The 19565-nt window shown below is 45.7% G+C and overlaps 1 protein-coding gene across 4 annotated transcripts; it reads right to left on the minus strand.

Annotated features, from left to right (window-relative positions):
- Positions 1 to 13295: 13295 nt before the first annotated feature.
- On the minus strand, positions 13296 to 19271 carry LYSMD4 (LysM domain containing 4). Of its 4 annotated transcripts, none has more exons than XM_017886895.1 (4): positions 19172 to 19271; positions 17584 to 17873; positions 16662 to 16752; positions 13296 to 15610 (listed from the first exon to the last, which is right to left on the minus strand). In XM_017886895.1, exons 2-4 carry the CDS (start codon positions 17775 to 17777, stop codon positions 15002 to 15004), a joined length of 894 nt encoding a protein of 297 aa, XP_017742384.1. In that variant the 5' UTR covers positions 17778 to 17873; positions 19172 to 19271; the 3' UTR covers positions 13296 to 15001. The 4 variants fall into 4 exon arrangements, with proteins under 4 accessions (XP_017742384.1, XP_017742386.1, XP_017742385.1 ...); XM_017886897.1 differs by lacking the exon at positions 19172 to 19271 and adding an exon at positions 17040 to 17065 and having other exon boundaries at positions 17584 to 17676; XM_017886896.1 differs by lacking the exon at positions 16662 to 16752.
- Between the last annotated feature and the right edge of the window lie 294 nt (positions 19272 to 19565).

The raw sequence follows: 19565 nt of genomic DNA on the forward strand, positions 1-19565 counted from the left end.
CCTATGTATTGTATGGTCACCAGATTAAAAGTATATTTTGTGGATTGCCGCCAATTTGGGGGGAAAAGGCGAGGTCCTTTATTAAGTATTCACTGTTTAATATTTACTATTTTGTTAAATATACTGTACTTTGGATTTTAATTATTAGCCCAGTTTTTTCAGAGGATTGTATAAAGGGGTTTCTCCCCTCACTGGTGGTGAATGTGTGATGTTACATTGTAATCTTTGTGCTGTATGGGTTGAGCATCATTATATATTTTATATGTGTACATAAATAGCAAAGTGGCAAAAAAATTGGTGTTAAGTTCATCCTGCATAAGTATAAAATGTGTTGTAACAAATTTTATAAGGCATTATTTAAAACTTGCCTTTTGTGAGGAAAAAAATATAGTAGAAAAAGCTGACCTAATTTAATTAATATTAGAGAAAATGGCAAAATAGTAGATGAGCACAAAGGTTTTATAAGTGGTAAATGATTAGGGGAAATACTTGTGGGGAAAGGGATCTTTTTTCCTTGACCGTCTGAAAACAGAATGATGCAGCTGGTTACAAAATCCTACCATTATCAGCTCTTCTGCACATCGCAGAGAGAAAGCTTTGGTATGCAGGGAGAAACGCTCTTAAGGTGCCGGTCCTTGGCATGACTCTTGCCATTCTAATTGGAATTAGTGCCACCCTCAGCTTGGATTTTGAACAAGGCCTTATTCTTTCAGGAAGACAACTAATGGATGATAGCAAGTTCATCCACTTACTGGGCTTGTGCCATGAGCAAAATTCAAAGTCCTGTATATCTTTCATTGTAGATTTTTAAATACTCCTTTTCCTGAAAAACTCAAGGGTTTAAATATTGCTATTTTATATTTTAAACAATACTGAGCAGCTACCTACAATTTCTACGTACATTTTGTTCCCCTCACCACCACCCCCAAATTATGTTCCTTTTGACATTTTCCTCATTTGCTGTTTGTGACAAGTCATCAGCCAGATTTCCTGACTGACACATAGGTGTGATCAGTGCAGGAGAAACCTGCGCACCACAGGCTGCAAACTGGAGGTTCTGTTCTCATGGCAGTTTGGGCAGTAACTTTTGAGAGAGGCCAAAAAAAGGAGGATGACATGCTGTCTCCTCTCTTCAGTATAGACATCTGGCTCTTATTCAGAAAGGATTTTTCTTTAAGAATGTACTTATTTTACTGAACTACTTACAGGCACATTTCTTCATAAGACCACACCTAATCCAAACAAGACAGTCTCCCAACACTGAAGTTCCAAGATAATCCTTACCACTTTGTAAACCATTTATAGCTTTGAAAGTGTTAAGTGATTCCTTCGTTATTATTTATGCATGTTCATGAACTTCTGCTGTACATTGGAATAGGAGTTAACACATTCACATTTACTGTCTATTTTCTTGTGTGCCTTATGAGATGGCTTTTCTGACTGTATCTCAATAGTCTTTCTTTCTATGCAGGTTTATAATCAGTACAACTACTGTTTTCTAAAATAATACTACTCAAGGCTCGGAGTTTGTATTTAAATTACACTGACCAAGTAACAATGTATTCCATTTCAGGAACTGAATATTTGACTGTTAACCTTTTTCCCATACGCCCAGTGTGGCATGGAGCATATGGACTTGACAGACATCTCTCACCCAGACGCTCATGTGTGAACACACCCACATCCACATCTCTGGGTGGAAACCAGCCTAGAGTGGGGACGACGCTAATGGTGTTGCTTTAGAACCGTCTTTTCTTACCCTTTTAGACTCGTGTTTTGTATGAGACACCATTGCAAAAAAATTGTATCCCTCCAGAAGTATTTTATTACTAAAAAACAAAAGCAAAAAAAGCTTAGAGTAAATTGCACTGGTTAAAGTACAGTTTCCAACAGCTGTACTTCTTCAGTACTCTAATCGCCACTCCACTGCGAGTGAAAGTCACCATTGTATGTACACAGGTGGTCCCAATCAAAACTCCATCTTTTGAGCCCAATTATGTCCATTGTGTTATAGACTAAATCAGGGGTTTGTTCTAAAAGAACAATACATGTTTTACCATTTCCTTTAACTAGAAGGACAACTAGTAATGCATTAACATAATTTCTCTATTAACCATCATGCGCACAAGAAATACATAGTAAATAAGGAAACTCTGAAAACTCCTGGGCATTGGATCTTAAGAAGCTTAGATGATTAGAATGTGAAAAAGATTTTACAAATGTAAAACTTCTATTTCTCTGTAGAAACTTTCTTCACTTTGCTGTGCAAGAAGACACTGCTTTGCTATATTTAAAATGGCTTTTTTAAAAAGAGATTTATGTATTTGGTAAATGTTTGTAGTCAACAGTTCACACAAGAAGCTGTACACGGTTTGATCATGTAAAACCGTTTGGCGGCACAAGCTGGACTTTGTTGCCATCCTTGAGATGAACCTTTTAAGAAAATAAGTTAATCTCAATTTTCCCTGAATGTGTTGTTTTCTTCATTATACAATAAATATAATAGTGAACTTTTTATCAAATGGTGAAGACAATGCTAAAGGTTGTTGTAAACTGTTTGTCTCCCGCACTCACTCCAGTAAAGACGGACTGGCTCTTACTGTGCATCGAGACTCTGTCATGTTTGCCTGGGGAAACACGGCGCTGGCTTTGCCACCAGGCGCCCCTTCCCCTAAAGCCCTCTCCTTTTTCATTCCTTTCACGAAGACCTCTTTCACCTGCAGGCCCCCTTTCTCTGGGTTGAGACAGGGTCAAGGAAACCGTCCCAGCGCCCCACTCGCCTCCCCCTTGTCGGCCCCCAGGCCATCCCTCCTGGGCAGCCCTGGAGCCTGTAGGATGCAGTGGGCCATGCAGTCCCAACGGGGCCTAATCCAGCTGTTGCATGCACAGCGCTGTGGATGAATGGAATCCATTCGGCCTCCAGTAACTGCTGCTCACAGAAAATACGCCAAAACGTGTTAGACGGGGTGGGTACGTTAGAACTATCATTAGATTCTGTGTGTCTCTAAAGTCTAGGGTGTGAAATGATTAGTTTTGCCCAAAATACATACATGAAGCTGAGCTAGAGGCAGCAGAAGACAGATTTACTGGCATGAATTGAATTTTCTTTTAAAAAATGATAGGTGTACGTCCCAGTATGCTGGCAGGCACTTAATGGTCATCTCCCTTTGTCATAATTCAGCTAGAAAATGAAAAATCTTCAACTTTCAGTAGAAAATGTTCTCTCCTTCTGATGTGCCTTCTAAGCCAGCTCCTAGCTAAGCAGATTCCTGGTGTTAAACTGAAAACTAAATTTTTGTGCTGGCTACAGTGGGGCTCTTATTAGCAGGTTTTGAAAGCTGGTTGAGTCCTGTGGCTAAAAATACTCTAATCACAGCTGCAGCTACTTAAAATCAATTCATTACATTGTCCTGCTTGGCTCCCCTGGGTGCCTTGCTCTAGGCGGTATCTTGTTTTCAGGCCGATTCTGTGGCACCAGCCAAGATGATTTTCAGTCGGAGTCCTGTGCCAGCTGATGGGCCGCAGCCTGCTCCGTGGGTGGTCCAGTGCTCACAAGCGGCCCCAAGGACCACTCAGTTGTAAAACTGAGAGGAAGAGGAGTGTTTCTTCCCATCTTCCACGGGGCCAGGAGGTTTCAGATTGGGGCGTAAAACACTAGACGTTCTGGGTCGAGTGGGCTCGTGTCCTCATCCCACAGAGAGCTGCTGAGCCCCGTCTGTGAGGTAAGCCCTGATCCCAGCTGTTGCAGGCTTTGGGCTGAGGACGAGCTCTTCCCAGGCAGCCCCAGCCCCAAGTGCACATAGCTGGGGTGTAAAGCTTTGGTGCTCCTAGTTTCATCTGTCTTGCTTCCCAGAGGACCCAAATTGACAGGGCAGCTTACTCAGCTTAGAGGCCAGGGCCTACACTCCAGTGACTTTCTTACAGATGCACGATGTGCCTGCTTTCTAGCTAACCAAAGCAAACGCAGCTGTGGAAGAAAGAAATCAGTTGTACTAACTGGTTTCACTACACAGTCCCCCCTTTTTTTACTCTTACTATATACACTTCATTTTGAACGCACTTTTGAGTTACAGAGAGATGGGAAAATAATGTGGTTTCCACATATCCCTCAGCGGGCTTTCCCTAATGCTAACATTTACATAACCATAGTACGAGAACCCAGAAATTAATATTGATACAGCATTTTTCACTAAATAACTTACTTGAATCTCCCTATTTTTTCCACTCATGCCTATTCTAGGATCCGATCGAGGATCCCACATTCTCTTTGTCACTTGTCACAGCTTTTCTTATCTTGTATAATCTTTGACACTTTTGAGTACTGATCAGTTATTTTGTCTAATACCCCTCAATGTGGATTTGTCTGATGTGATGATTGGAATGAAGTTGTGCATTTTGGCAAGAATACCACAGAAATGATGTGTCCTTAAATGCATCATGGAGTCCATGTTGATGTCTTATTCTGGGTGACACTAACTTTGATCACTTGGTTCAGTGGTTTCTACAGGGTTTCTTCAATGTAAAAAGTTAAACTCTCTCCCTTTGTAATTGATACATCTATTGGGGGAGATACCTTGAGACTATGCAGGGTTATATTTTCACCCACTAATTTTGCATCTTGTCTACAGCTGTGGTAGCCGCCTGTTTTCTTCCACATTTATTCACTGGAATTCTGCTGCGAGGAACAGCTGTCCCCTTTCATTTCTTTAACTCATTATATCATTGTGGACTCAGGGATTTTATTTTTCCTGGGGGTTATAATCCAGTACTGTCATTATTTTGCTCCTCCAATTGTTCCAGCTTTGGCCATTAGGAGCTCGATCAGGTGGCCTTCCATGTTAAATCTGAGTCTCTCCGACCCCTTTAGCATGTCCTTTCTGGCACCACAAGATGCTCCACACTCGTATTGCTGGGTCAACCAATTTTTCCACAATTCCTGGTTCCTTTTATTGGAGAATGGTATTTGGAAACCAGATCTGGGCACTAGATGTGATTATTGTTACTAGGGTAACAACAGCACCTCTTTCGGGCTCTTTCTGCAGACACAACAAGGAAATACATGTAGTTGTGCTCACACACACACACACACCCATATTCCTAATTACCTAAATGTGTCAAAAGCCATGGTTTCCACTAATGCTTTGGATTCCAATTCAATGCCCCAGAGTTCCTTTTAGCCTTGCCTCATTTGTAACTTCTTTCTCCTGTGGTAGGGAACCCAGCTCTTATTATCTATGGTCCTTTTACTTATTGTTCAGTTCCAGTGCGTACTTATTTTCAGAACTGCCCATACCCGTGTAGGTAACACACATTGACTGACTAGATGAGAGCATTTATGTGGTTTTGTGGTTTTGCCTTTGGCCTTACACTATCCAGTCAAGACAGTGGTTTCCAGTTACATGTCGTTCCCAATCCCTTCAGTATAGTTATCTTACTCATTTGTGACATGGTTAGCTTTATCTGTTCGTGTTTTATTTCACTTTCGGCAACCTTCCCCATCCTAGTTGGTTTTAATGATTTATTTTGAGGGGTATATGAATAGTATCTGAAACATTACTGTGTTTCCAAGCTATACAAAAAAGATGCTCAGAAGAACATTCTCTTTTCACCCCTGCTAGCCTATTCCTATCCTTGCCTCTCCCACCAACCCCTATAGATAACTAGTCTCCTTAGTTTCTGGTTTAAGCCTTCCTGTACTTGTACAAATAAGTAGCTTTGCTTTTTCCACTTAATAGTCTATCTGGTAATCACTCCTTAGAGTGATCAGTTCATGGATGTTCTCATCCACGATGTGGATGTACCATAGTGCTAACCCATATGCAGGCATTTAGGCTGTTCTCAATATTCTGCAGTCGTCAGTGAATAGCCCTACACATATGTATATTTGTATTTTTAAGGATGTATCTTCAGAATAGATTCCTAGAGGTGGGATTGCTGAGGAAGTTCACGTGTAGTTTTGCAAGGTATTGCCAAATTTGCCTCCAGAGATGTATCAATTTGCATTTCCTCCAGTAGTGGATGCGGACATCCTTGCCAACAGAGTGCAGTCATATTTTTTATTTTTACCAGTCTAAGAAGTGTATCTCAATGTTGTAATTTGCCTTAAATTGAGCATTTTTTTCATATGTTTGAGAACATTTTAATCTCTTTCAAGTGTGTGAATTTCTGTTCCTTTTTCCCATTTTTCTATTAGATTTTTTTATTTTCATTCCCCAACTTGTAAGGGGTATTTTTATATTAGGGATATTGACCCTCTGGTGTATGTGCTATGAATAACTTTTTTGTGGTACTTTAGTCATGCAAAATTTTATTTTTATGGAGTCAAATTTATCAATCTCATTGCTTGCAGATTTTGAGTTACATTTGGAGATACTTTCCATAAAACAAGGTTAGAGAGGAATTCACCCATGTATTCTTGTTCTAGTATGGTTTCATCTTTTACTTTTAGATTGCTGATCCATTTGGAATTTGTTCTTATATATGGATCTAATTTTATGTGTTTACAAAAGGCTCTCTATGGCCAGGTGTGGTGGCTCACACCTATAATCCCAGCACTTTGGGAGGCTGAGGTGGGAGGATTGCTTGAGCCCAGGAATTCAAGACCAGCCTGGGCAGCACAGCAAGACCTCCTCTCTACAAAAGAAAAATACAAAAATGTAAAGGCTCTCAACTTGTCCCACTACCATTCATTAAAATGTTCATCTTTACTCCACTGAGTAAAGGGGCTAATTCTGGACTTTCTATTTTCATTCCTCATGACCACGAATTGTAAATGGCTCTCAACACTGCCCAGAGATGCAGCTGCAACTCCCTAGCATGCTGGCTTCCTCCCTTTCAGACATAACTGTTTTACTGCATCTCCTCTCCTTTCACACCTCCAAGACCACTTCCTTCTCTTCTCAGCTGGTTACTTCCTCTTACATTTTCCATTGAGAAAATAGATGCAATCTGATGAGACCGACCTCACCTTCCCACGTGATATCCAGGAATCTTCCCTCCAGGCGCTGTCGAGGGACCTTGGTGCCCTTATCTAAGCCCAAGCCTTCTGTGTTGTATCCTGGGTCTCATCATCTCCTTCTCAAGGTCTTCGCTTCTGCAACTATCCCCTCTTCCTGGCAGGATCAATTTCTCCCTGTCTCCTAGATCTTTCCTATCAGCATAGAAGCATGCTTTTCTACCACCCGCTTCAAAAATGAACCAAACAGAACAAAACTATCACTGCCCCCTTTGTCTAGCTAAGACAGTAAGGTTCATGTGAAGATCGTCAGATCCCCTCTGGTTTACCTCGGGGTGCTAGACATATTTGATTCTTTTCTGTATGTGATACAACCTGAAGAAGATGGGGAAGCACTGACCTGCAGGGATATTAAGAATGAAGACGGGTGCTAAAGTCATCAGAGAAGGAGAGGAAGCGACCAGGAGATCTGTAGATGATGCAACAAGGAAATGGGGCAGGAACTGTGTTCTGATAACACGTGCTTCAAAGAAGCTGGAGGATTTAGGGAGGAGGGAGGAGCAGTGATCTCAAAGTGGCAATAAGGAGCCAGGGTGACACTGCCACTGCCTGGATGACTGGTACATGGGCTATCATGTTGACTGAACTAAGTCAACCACACACCTCCAGAGCAGCTGTCCGTTTCACAGTGCATGGAATTTAGTGGATTTGTTCCTAAGTCTTTCTAAGAAAATCTGCCCCTTTTGGCTTCCTGTCCCATGATCCAGTCCAGGCTCACAAATTAGAGTCCACTGACAGACCTGCTCCCCTGGCCCTGCCTCAGAACCAGTCTTGCCCCATCATGCCACCATTTTGGCTGCCCCTCCCCTGACCCTGGCCTATTATATTCTGCTTCTGGCCATATTAGAATAACAGCAACCAGGTGTATTCATTCACCTTAAAGAATCCAACAAAATATATGAGGCCTTGGACAGCAGGCAGTGCAGGACAGTGATCTCTCAGAGACTAGAAATAAACCAGGTGAAACTGATGAGTGCCCCAGCTCACTGCCTGGAGGGTTTGCAAACCTTAGGACAGAGCCAGGTGGTCTTGCCAAGTTGAGGAGATGGAGTTTGGAGTTCAGGGAGTCTGAGGCATGTAGAATTTGTGGGGGCACAGTACTGGGGAGGGGGAAGCTGGGCAGAGATTCCCCCAAGTGTTTGGCTGTACATGCATGTGAGGAAATAACAGAGTCAAGGAAAAGAGCCAATATAAAAAGTAGGCAGGACAATTCCTAGAGTTTACCCAGGGCCAGAAATACTCTGTGTTCCCACCAGATAGATTATTAGGTGATTATTAACTAGGTTATCAAGGCTGTGTGTGTCAGGTCATGAGGCCTCCTAACACACACAGCATTCGGAGAATCTTAAAAAGGTATCACCAGGCACGGTGGCTCATGCCTGTAATCCCAGCACTTTGGGAGGCCAAGGTGGGCAGATCATGAGGTCAGGAGATCAAGACCATCCTGGCTAACATGGTAAACCCCCGTTTCTACTAAAAATACAAAAAAATTAGCCAGGTGTTGTGGCGGGTGCCTATAGTCCCAGCTACTCAGAAGGCTGAGGCAGGAGAATGGCGTGAGCCCAGGAGGTGGAGTTTGCAGTGAGCCGAGATCGCGCCACTGCACTCCAGCCTGGGTGACAGAGCGAGACTCCGTTTCAAAAAAAAACAATAGGCATCACCACAGGAGGACTGAAAAAACCTTCAGAAGGCATTGCCCTGGGAGCAGGGCCGAATGAGTCCTCACTACACGCTGCCCTATACCTGCCCTAACACAGCAGAAGAGTGAGCCTCAGAAAGACTGAACTGATTCCAAGTAACCATGCCCCAGGACAAAGTACAAACTAAAGGAAGACAACAAAATCCAGCATCCAACAACATAAAATTCACCATGTCTAGCATCCAACAACAAATTACCACGCACGGAGAAAAACAAGAACATACGATCTATAATGGGAGGCAGATGGAGGGAGAGATCAACAAATGGACCCAGAATGACATAAATGATGGAATTAGAAGATAAGGACATTAAAACAACTATTTACAAATATGCTCCATGTGTCAGAATATATAAACACAATGATGAAATAGAAGATTAAAAGACCCAAATAGAACCTTTAGAGATTAAGAAGACCTGTAGTAAAAGATGCACTGGGCCAGGCTGAAGGCTCACGCCTCTAATCCCAGCACTTTAGGAGGCCGAGGTGGGCAGATCACTTGAGGTCAGTTTGAGACCAGCCTGGACAACATGGCAAAAACTCATCTCTATTAAAAACACAAAAATTAGCCAGGCATGGTGGTGCACACCTGTAATTCCAGTTACTTGGAAAGCTGAGGCAGGAGATTCACTTGAACCCAGGAGGCAGAGGTTGCAGTGAGCCAAGATCACGCCAGTACACTCCACTCTGGGTGACAGAGCAAGACTCTGTCTAAAAACAAAAAAAAAACAAAAAAAAAAGGATGCACTGAATGGAATTACTATAGATTAGACAGACACTACAAAGGAAAACAGCAATAGAAACTATCCAAAATAAAACAGAAGAAAATATAAATGAGCTCTATAATTGAAGGCAAATGATGAGGAAAAAGTTTTCAAAGAAATAATGGCTAAAATGTGTCCAAATTAGATGAAGCTATATAAATCCACAGATCCAAGAAACAATGAGTCCCAAACAGAAATATGAAGAAAGCCACACCAAGGCTCCTCAGAATCACATTGCCAGTTCTGAGCCGCATCACTGTTCTGGGCTTTCTTAGATTCTGCATCTGTCTGTTCGGCATCCCTTCCTCACAAAGCCAATTGTATTAACTCCTTCTTATTGTAGAAACTGGTTCTTATCTTCTGTATTCTTGAAGCTCTGGCTTTGGGGGCCTTGCTGACTGAGGAGAGACTGCTGCTCCCAGCACTAGACTGTTTTCCCTGCCCTGCCTTCCCTTTCCCACAGAAACACAATGAAGACTGTGGCCTGAGCGTGCCCCTGGCTCCTTTCTGCCTCCTGACCAACATTGGTGCATCCCCCATGTGGCCCTGTGGGGCCTGGTGTGCCCCCTTCTCCTGAGAATTACTAGTAGTAAAATTTCTTGCGATGACATTAGGAAGAAGCAATGTCTCCACGTTGTCATGCATCACCTCTATAAATTAAAATCCCATGAGTACAAATTGAGACAATCACCTCTTAAGGTCTCCACTCCTCCAACCAAGCCTCTCCAAAACTGTGACTACCATTCTTCCTTTCAGTGCTCATCAACTCTCTACTTCTGCAGGCCTTTCAATGGCTTCCCACTGTCCATCAAATCATGTCCAGATCACTTCAATGTGGAATTCAGGGCTGCCTAGAACCTGGCCTCAAACTAGTACTACAGCATTTTCCCACAGCTCCGTTTACATTTCCTTCATGCCAGGCCACCAGACTATTCATAGTTCCCTGTCTACATAGTCCCCCGTTTCCAGCCTCTAGGCCTTCGCTCACACTCAACAGTGTTCTTTGAAAAGAACCATACACTGCCATATTACTAAATCCCAGCCTTCTTTCATATGTTGACTAAGGAAATGTCATCTCCTCCAGAAAACCCTTTGTTTTATTAACCACTTGTCATACATTTCCCTCTGTGGGGCATCGCATGTTCTACCATAACTCTTCTCTACCATAGGTCTTTTTTAAAAGTTTCATTCTTTCTCCTGAGACAGGGTTTGGCTCCGATGCCCAGGCAGAGTGCAGCGACACAATCTCAGCTCACTGTAACCTCCACCTCCCAGGCTCAAGCCATTCTCCCACCTCAGCCTCCCAAGTAGCCGGGACTACAGGTGCATGCTACTGCGCCTGGCTAATTTTTGTAATTTTTCGATACAGATGGGGTTTCACCATGTTCAGCCTAGGCTGGTCTCGAACTCCTGGGCTCAAGCAATCTGTCCACCTCAGCCTTTCAAAGTGCTGGGATTACAGGCGTGAGCCACCACGCCCAGCCCTGGCATAGGTCTTATCCCACTAGGTTATAAGCACCTTGAGGGCAGGGGCCATGTCATGTTATCCCATCACCTCTTGGTATAATTGGTGTTCTGGAAGGTTATGGATGGATGGATGGAAAGTAGCCCATGTTCCTTATTCAGGATAGTGAAATGGTGATGTACAATAACCCAGTGTTTTCCAAAGGTGTGAGAAAGCCTCCCCTAGGTTGTGGTAAGGACTCCCTGTCTCCTCACTGGCACTGTGGTGCAATCTCCCTGCAAGTTCTGAGCAGGAATGGGAAGGGAAACAGGTCACAGGTTGGAGCTGCACTTCATCACCACACTGGTCCTTCCAGGGGCAACGGGGTCTGATTGGCAGTGCAGGAGCAAGGAGGCTACCTTTCCTCACAGCAGCTCCACTCTACCAAACTTGGAGAACAGGCAAGGTGGATGCTATCCACACTCTCCCCAGCCCCATTCCCCTGCCTGGCCTGAAGCCAGTCATACCCTGTCTCTGGAAATAAGCTTGGAAGAGCTGTCGCAAGGCATTAAGTGCTGGGAGGGAAGCAGCTAAGGGAGGCTCCTTTCCTGACAGTCTCTGTTTCTCAAAGTCAAGGGGCCTGGTTCACTGGCTCAGAGGCTAAATCCAGTTGATTCTGCACCAAGAAAATGGGCAGGTAAATGCTGATTCTACAATTACTGCGATTCAGGCAATGGATCTAACTTTTCTTATCACTGTGAGGCCAGTACCCCAGGTAGGCCAGTAGAAATTTTCTCTGCTGTCCCCTCCTGAAGCCGACTTGGGAGACCTTGAGCATCCCCCATGTTCTGTGAGCCTGGATCATGCCATGGGTGTCCTACCTCAGGCCCACAGTGGACTGTCAAGCAGGTGGCAGAGCAGAAAGGGATTAAGAGCACAGGCTCCCAAACACCCCCATTTACTAGCTGTGTGGTTGTAGGCAGCTTACTTTTTCCATCTGTAAAATGCGGATAGAAGTGCCTGCCTCGTGGGGAAGTAGTGAAGGTAAAGTGGGTTAGCGTATGAAGCTCTTAGAACACTATGGCATCCAGGGAGCACCATGGCTTATATGATTGTTGCTGCAGCCCAGTCTTTCCCAAAGAGGAAATGGTCATGGCTCTTTGGGCCTTTCCTACAGCTGAGCCCAGGCTTCCACTGTCTCAATTAGCTTTTTTTTTTTTTTTTCCTAAGTCTCGCTTTGTCTCCCAGATCTCGGCTCACTGCAACCTCTGCCTCCTGGGCTCAAGCCATTCCTGTGCCACGGCCTCCCAAGTAACCGAGACTACAGGCCCACACCACCAGGCCCAGCTAATTTTTGTATTTTTAGTAGAGAGGGGATTTCACCATATTGGCCAGGCTGGTCTCGAACTCCTAACCTCAAGTGATCCACCCACCTTGGCCTCTCAAAGTGCTGGGATTACAGGCGTGAGCCACCACGCCCTACCCCAAGTGGCTCTTAATTCCATGACTTCAGACATGTCCCCTGTCACCCCTCCCCTCCACACTCCACCCACTGCAGTGCAGAAGACCTTGCCTGGCAAAGCCTTGACTGTTCCCCCAACATGCACCTAGGCTGGGCCACACCTTCCTCACCTCTGCTGGGCAGTGGAAGTTCTGAGTGACCCTGGGGCGTCTGCTTAGTCCCTGCAGCTTTGTCTCTCCAGAGTAAAATTAAAGCGTCATTTTCTTGACAATGGAGATTCCTTGGGCTTCAACATTCAGCACTATAGTCCAACCAAAAAGACTGGAGACTAGATAGCAAACCTAACTATTTCTCTAAAACATTCACTCCCCAAAGACGCTGAAAATGTAGTAATATATGGAATAGGAAGTGAGTATTGTGTATTTCTTATGTACACCTAATAAAGCAATGTTAAAGCCTGTATATAGCTCAGTCAGCGATCAATCATCCCTAGAGCACTGGTTACCACTTTGTCCCGCACCTGTCCGAGTAACCTTCGGCACAGTACAAGCCCCGAGTTGGTGACCAGGTGCAGGGGACAGGCACAGGCCTCACTCCTGATAGACACCTCCATCTTCTCCAGCAGCGTCCCGCATCTTTTAATGCTAAATTATCCCCAAATTTTAAAAGGTTGGGGCAGGTGCAGTGGCTCATGTCTGTAATCCTGGCACTTCAGGAGGCCGAGGTGGGCAGGTCAGGAGTTTGAGATCAGCCTGGCCAACATGGCTAAACCCCATCTCTATTAAACATGCAAAAATTAACCAGGCGTGGTGATGTGTGCCTGTAATCCCAGCTACTTGGGAGGCTGAGACAAAGAGTGAGACTGTCTCCAAAAAAAATTAAATAAACAAATAAAATAAAAAGGAGGAATCAATTTTCCTTCACAGAAGAAATGATTTTTATTCCATCTGAGAAAAGTAAAGGATACATTCTTTGTCTGACAAAAGCGATTTTGCCATGGAACTCCAAGGCCTGCCTGGTGAAGTGACAGTGACAGATGTTAGAGGAATCTGTGGCCCTCAGTGACATGGAGAACAGACATTTGGCTGGAAAAGCACTTGCATGACCAAAATATTTCCTATTGCAAAGATTCAGAAGTTCTTTTTATCCTGAAGATCATTCTGGTCTCTAATTTAAGACTGAAGATGATTTAGATTTGCTAATGGAACCCAGGTCAATTTTTTTTCACACAACTGAAAGGAGAGAAATCGGAAATCACTCTTACATGGTGAGACCTTTGAAACTTCTCTCCAGGCCTCATGCGTCAAAGGCCATCACTGTCCCACCACCCGGCATCTGGGCAGTGTCTGCCTCCTGTCCAGCACTCTTGGAGGCTGGGCCAACAGCCACCTCAGTCCCTTCTACCCCTCCATGCCACAGGGTAGCACCAACTCCCAAGCAGCAGCAGGCTCTGCCCAGCAGTCCCCAGCCCATCCACAGCACCACTGCTGCCTTGGCAGCAAGAAGGGCTGGGAAAACTGCAAGCCCTTCCTCCCTCAGGTGTTCCGATCGCCTTTCACAAGGGTCGCCTCTAGCCCCTCCATCAAGCCTTTGGTCCTGTAATATTGTGAGTTACATTGTATATTGTGTTATTCTAGGGGCATCACCCACGGAAAAAGGACTAAGCGGCCTTTTCGCTCTGGAGCTCCGAAGAACCCAGCCAGGGAAGCAGCAGGTGGCATGCCACGTTAGGTGTGCACAGGGACTGCGGCTCTCAGCGCAGGCCTGGCGACTGCCCAGCTTCAGACGCCACCCATGGTGGGGCCTCAGTGACAGGCACTCATCCTCCCCTCCAAACACTGGCCAGCAAGAGCTCCTTCTGAGAAGGCCAAATGGAGAATCCAGGGAGCCACACTGTGGGACAGCTCCTGCGGAACTGGGCACAGCCTGTGTGTGCTTGGCCTGGGAGATGCCTATGTGTCACACTAAGCAGCTCTAAAAGGACAGGAGCAGGACTGCCCTTTATTCAACAGTGCAGCAGTTTGAGTCCGGGGCTTTTTCAACTCTAGAAATGGCATTGCTTCAAAAAGGCTGAGGGGCCAATATGAAGTAGGCGTGTCCCGACTGTAATTGTCACTCTCTAAAACAGGGTGGCATGCCAAGACTATTTCACAGCACCTTTGCCAGGGAGACAGAGAACACTTCTTCTCAGAGCCAATCCCCACTCCACAGCAAGTGAGGATACAGCGACAGCCCCGCGATCCGTGCAGATCCCACTGGCTCTCACACTGCAGGTCCCTTGACAGAGGCCATTTCTCTCCCTCCGAGCATGTCCAACTTGGGGTCCCACACAGTGCTGCTATGAACACATGGCCAGTCCACTAAACGTCACATGGAAATGGCTCTCTTGCTGCACCTCTCTGGATAGAGGCTGAGGTCGCTGCTATCTTAGATCCTGCCGGCTTAGACTGGGCAAGGCCATTCCCAGGGCCAGTGCAATTGAGAATACTGCAATGACTTCTGAAAAGTGTCCATCCTTCCCAGGAAGCAAAATGCAGCAACCCTAGGACATTGCCAATGACAGCTGAGGTACATCAACAGCCAACTGCTAAAGCTGGCCTGATTCTGTAAAAACAAAGCTTAGCTCCCTGCCTGGGTGGTCTGACTGAACTGGCTGTCTGCAGAAGTGATGGTTGGCACTGCAACTGCTAGTCTAGGGGCTTGCCCTGGAACTGTACCCATTGCCATCGAGCCATTGGGGATGACAGTTGTGTTCAAGCTATTAGGGGTCTCATCACTAGCTTGTATTTTAAAATAAACCAAATAAAAGATGGGCAAGACAATACCAATTAGAAGCATGATGAAAACAGCATTCCACCACTGAATGCCACAATCTGCACCATTCATTGGCATCTTCGGAGGAGCCGGGAGCAGTGGCTGATGCGAGGTGTCTATGCAGTAACTTTCATGTAAAAAGATTTCTGACTGCACTGCACGCTCAATATTCTGGTCAATCCCCTTAAAGAAATCCATCAGTTGGTTGGCCTGGGCATCGGTACCTGCGGCTGCTCTGTCTGCATCTGGCAGTTCCACAGTCACTGTGGTCTCCGAAGATGGGCTCAGAAGGGGTTTTAGTTCTTTGTGGGTCTCTGTTAGGATCCCATGGTTTTTCACTGGAATCTTAATAGATTTCAAAGCATATAAGTCTTGTTCTCTAATGAAGTTGTTGACTTTCTTGATATCTGCAACCTAGGAAAGCATGAAGACAAACATCATAAAATATGTGAAGCCCCTTAAAATAACATTCCAAAAGTGGCTCTTAATCTTTCAGGGTGATGATTCAAGCCCTCTTCACTTAATCTGATGAAGACTGGAAAACTGCAGCTATACACAACGTTAGTTTAGGCTGAAAGTTTCTTTTTGGCTTTCACTCAGCCTCAATATATAGTTTAGTAATCAGATATTCCTAAAGATTTATAGGTTTGAACAATTTAAGATCAGTTTTGAAAAACAGATCTTTCTTAAACTTTAAAGTGTAACTGCAAAAAAATCCTTTAGGTGAAACAACCATGGCACTAAAATGAATGTTGCAGCCTTTTCCACCTTTAACTTTTGAGGCAATAGTGCCCCCATCTGCCTGCCTTCCCCCTCATGCCAGAACTAAGTAGCTGCGAGATGTTAACATTCACCAAACACACAGCCTCAGCCAGCTCTGCAGACACACTCAGAGTCCAGTTTACCTGTAATAAAGTTGAGAGATACGCCCTCAGCATTTTCTTTCCCAGAAACACTGTGGGGCATATAAACTTATTAAATAAAAGTGACTTACTGTACTTAACTGTCAGGAAAAAGGACTAATGCTGTGAGTTTTATCAAATAACAAAGTTCATGACAAACTCCTCTCATAAGCAAACACTAAGATTTAACAAGCAGGGGGAAATTTAAGTCAAAGGGTAACTAACCCCTCCCTCAAATTAATGTTTGAAAACTTTCCAAATGCATCAGAGATGAACTCTAAACTTTTAACACGTAAGTCCACTTAAACTAGAAATACAGCCAACAGATATTCAAATCAATCATTTCCATTATTTTAATTATTCAGCAACTGCTGTTATTGTAACTGAATCGAAGTAGGGGACATTTTTAATTTACTATGTCCTGAATCTAATGCATGAGACCCTTGAGATTTTTCTGTCTCTGCCTTTAACAAACTAAGAGCAAATTTACTTACTTCGAATAGGAAAACTGATCACTTATCAAAGGCTTTATATATTCTTTACAGACTTAGACATCACCATACCAAGAAGCCTACTCCATCTATTCCAGTCTTTGTAGGATAGGCTTCATTTTTCAGCCCATGTTCTGTAAGCCACACAGTATGCCTGCAGAAGCTGTTTATCGGAGTCAAATATAAATGTTAGTACAATTTAAAGATCACTATGTGTCCCCGGAGACCAACCTGTTTATTTCCCTGGGAAAGACTGCAACACCCCACACAACATGTTTTAGACATTTGGACCTTGTTAGATAAGACACTTGTATGAGAAAGAGATTTTTAAAATTAAGTAGCTTATATACCCTTAGAGAAAGCCATAGAAATTTGTAGCAGTGTTAGCAAAGTGAAATAGTTACAATCTAGGAGAAAATGCAGCAATTCTAGAAATACTTTCCTACTTACTTTGCCATTGTTAATCACTCTGAATGCTAAAAACATAATTAAAGAGAAAAACAGGGTTACACAGATACACAGCATACAAAAGATCATGCAGTTCTAAAAGAAATAATGTAAAACTTTACCAGTCAAGTAAGCTACCACCAAGAAAGGTTCAGAAAAATAAAAGCAGCAAGAAAAGCAAGCATACCATAGAAATCTGGGATAAATTCTGCCTGGTATTTCCAGCCCCATTAGGTCTAAAATAAAATGTGCTCGAAAGAAGAAAAAAGGTTTCAGAATTTCAGTGTGGAGAAAACAGAAAAAGGAGAAGTCCCCTGCAGAGAAGGAAATGTACTAACCCTCACTCTTTGGGGGCCAGGGTTAGGAACTAAACGTACTCCCCTTCTGCCTTCCAATTCTGGCTAAATAGGGGAGTCCTTGGCTGCTACAGCAGGCCTCTCCTGATGGCCTGGCAGGGTTAAGAAGGGCAGCAAGAGCCCTCACCCTGCAGTGAGTTCCCCGTGTTCCTTGAAACGAAGTGCGGCACAGCCCCTGAGGGGAGTCTTACTTTGCAGCCGTACTGCAGAGCCAGCTTGTTGAGGCTGTCCTCCTGGGCCAGCTCCCGCTGCAGCAGCACCACGTCACCTGCTCCCGCCTGGTGAGGCTGGTGGACACCGCTCTTCTGGCGCTCCTTGCCCCGGGGCCGCAAAACCACACGGTGAGACTCTTCTTCAGAGGAGTCCCCCGAGTCCCCACTGCCATTCTTAAACGTGTATACGTGGCTGCTCGGAGTCCTACAGACGACAGCTGGGCCTCGGAAGGTCTTGGTTAACAATTCCTTGTGCCTCATTTTCTTCACTGAAAACCAAGCCCGAGGGTTAATTCCACAGAAGGCATAATCATCCCTCCACCGCCTTGTTTAAAGAGAAGTGTCTTGTTAGAGTATCCCTTTCCCGAATCACTGCAAATACTCAACAAATACCATCAGTAGAAAAAAGAATGTGCTTATGCTGGGTGAGATGGAAGAAGATAGGCAGAATAAAAACCCTTTGTGTTTTCTAATTGCATACGTTTTTCTGCCCCTATTCCTCATCCATAGCTGTCTCCCCCAAACCCACATAGGTAAAGAAACAACTACTTTTGGTACAGAGTAGTAAGTTGAGATCCTTGCAATGGAAAGAAAAGGCTGCTGCCAGCCTCCATGCACTGAGAATCTTCAACTCAGAACCTTTGCACAATAATTTTGTATTCAATGCTTTACACATTGCAAAGTATCTTCAATAAGAAGGTCAACGCTAAGGACTCTTGCTTAGAACTATGCGACTAAACTGCTCTTATTTCGACAACAGTTTAACTCATAGTATGTGGGGCAAACTAAGGGGAAAAGAAATGCCTGTCAGCCGGAGAAAATCGTCCAGTTTGCTCACGGGTCACTCTGCATTCATTACATCCCCATGACTGGTTTTTATTTTCACCTTGAGTCAACAGCCAAAGCCACAATATCCCTGTTCCTCTCTCCAAATTGTTCGGGTGAGGTTCCAGAAACGAAATCTCAAACACGTGGACTGACAACTTCAGAAAAAATTGGCTTAGGAGCCACAGGGGAGCAGGCCATAAGGGGACAGCCTGTGGCCCCAGCTCGACCCCTACTCCCCGCCCACGCCCTCGATGGCCACAGGCCCACACCCCGCTCCGCGCACTCCTGAGCCTGCCCACGGGAGGGAGGCTGCCGGCGGTCCTCGAGGGGTTGAGGGTCACCTGCAGGACCTCGGTGGCAGCCCGGGGGCGGGGCTAGTCTTCGCGTCCGAACTCCGGGGCTGCAGCCGCTCTCAGGCCCGCTTCCCTCGAGTCCCTTCTGCGAAAGGATGGAGCGCCTCAACAAGAGCTCACAGGAAAATGGGGAGCGGCCCGGCCCCAGGGCTCCACGGGCGGGGCCTTAACATTCCATAAGGCAGGACCTCTGACCCCAACCCTAGCCACCTGGGGCCAGCCCTGGACAGTCGCGGTCACCGCCCCTCCAGCTGGAGGGTCCCTCTAGGAGTCCGGGGGCTGGGGGGCCCGCCCGCAAACCCACGAGCGAGGCCAGGCCGCCGTACCGCCACGAGCCCGCGCAGCTCCCCAGCCAGACCGCGGCCCCCTCGTCCAGGCCCCAATACCTCAGCGCCCAGGTTCCGCCGCAACCCCCAACCGGCGACAGGAGACCCGCGACCCACAACCCACGAGCCGCCGCCGCCGCCGCCGCCGCCGCCGCCGCCGCCGCCGCCCCCCCGCGCCTTGGGATTGGCTACGAACATCAGCAGGGGCGGGTTGGGGAGGCAGCCAATGAAGTCAGCGGTGGGCGGGCACTGGAGCGAGACTGGCTGCACTGACTGCTCATCCCGGTACCACAGGGTCCGGGGCGGGGCTTAGGGCGGGGCTCGGGGTGGGGGCAGGGTTCCACACCCGGAAGTGGCCTCGCCCGGCCCAGCTGCCTACCTGGTCTACCCCCGCTGGCCCTGGCTTGTTTTCGCGTCGGTTCGGGGTATTAAAGCACCTCAGCTCCTCCCTCCC

Source organism: Rhinopithecus bieti, unplaced genomic scaffold (genome assembly GCF_001698545.2).
Source record: "Rhinopithecus bieti isolate Rb0 unplaced genomic scaffold, ASM169854v2 scaffold_15821, whole genome shotgun sequence".
Classification (NCBI taxonomy): Eukaryota; Metazoa; Chordata; class Mammalia; order Primates; family Cercopithecidae; genus Rhinopithecus; species Rhinopithecus bieti.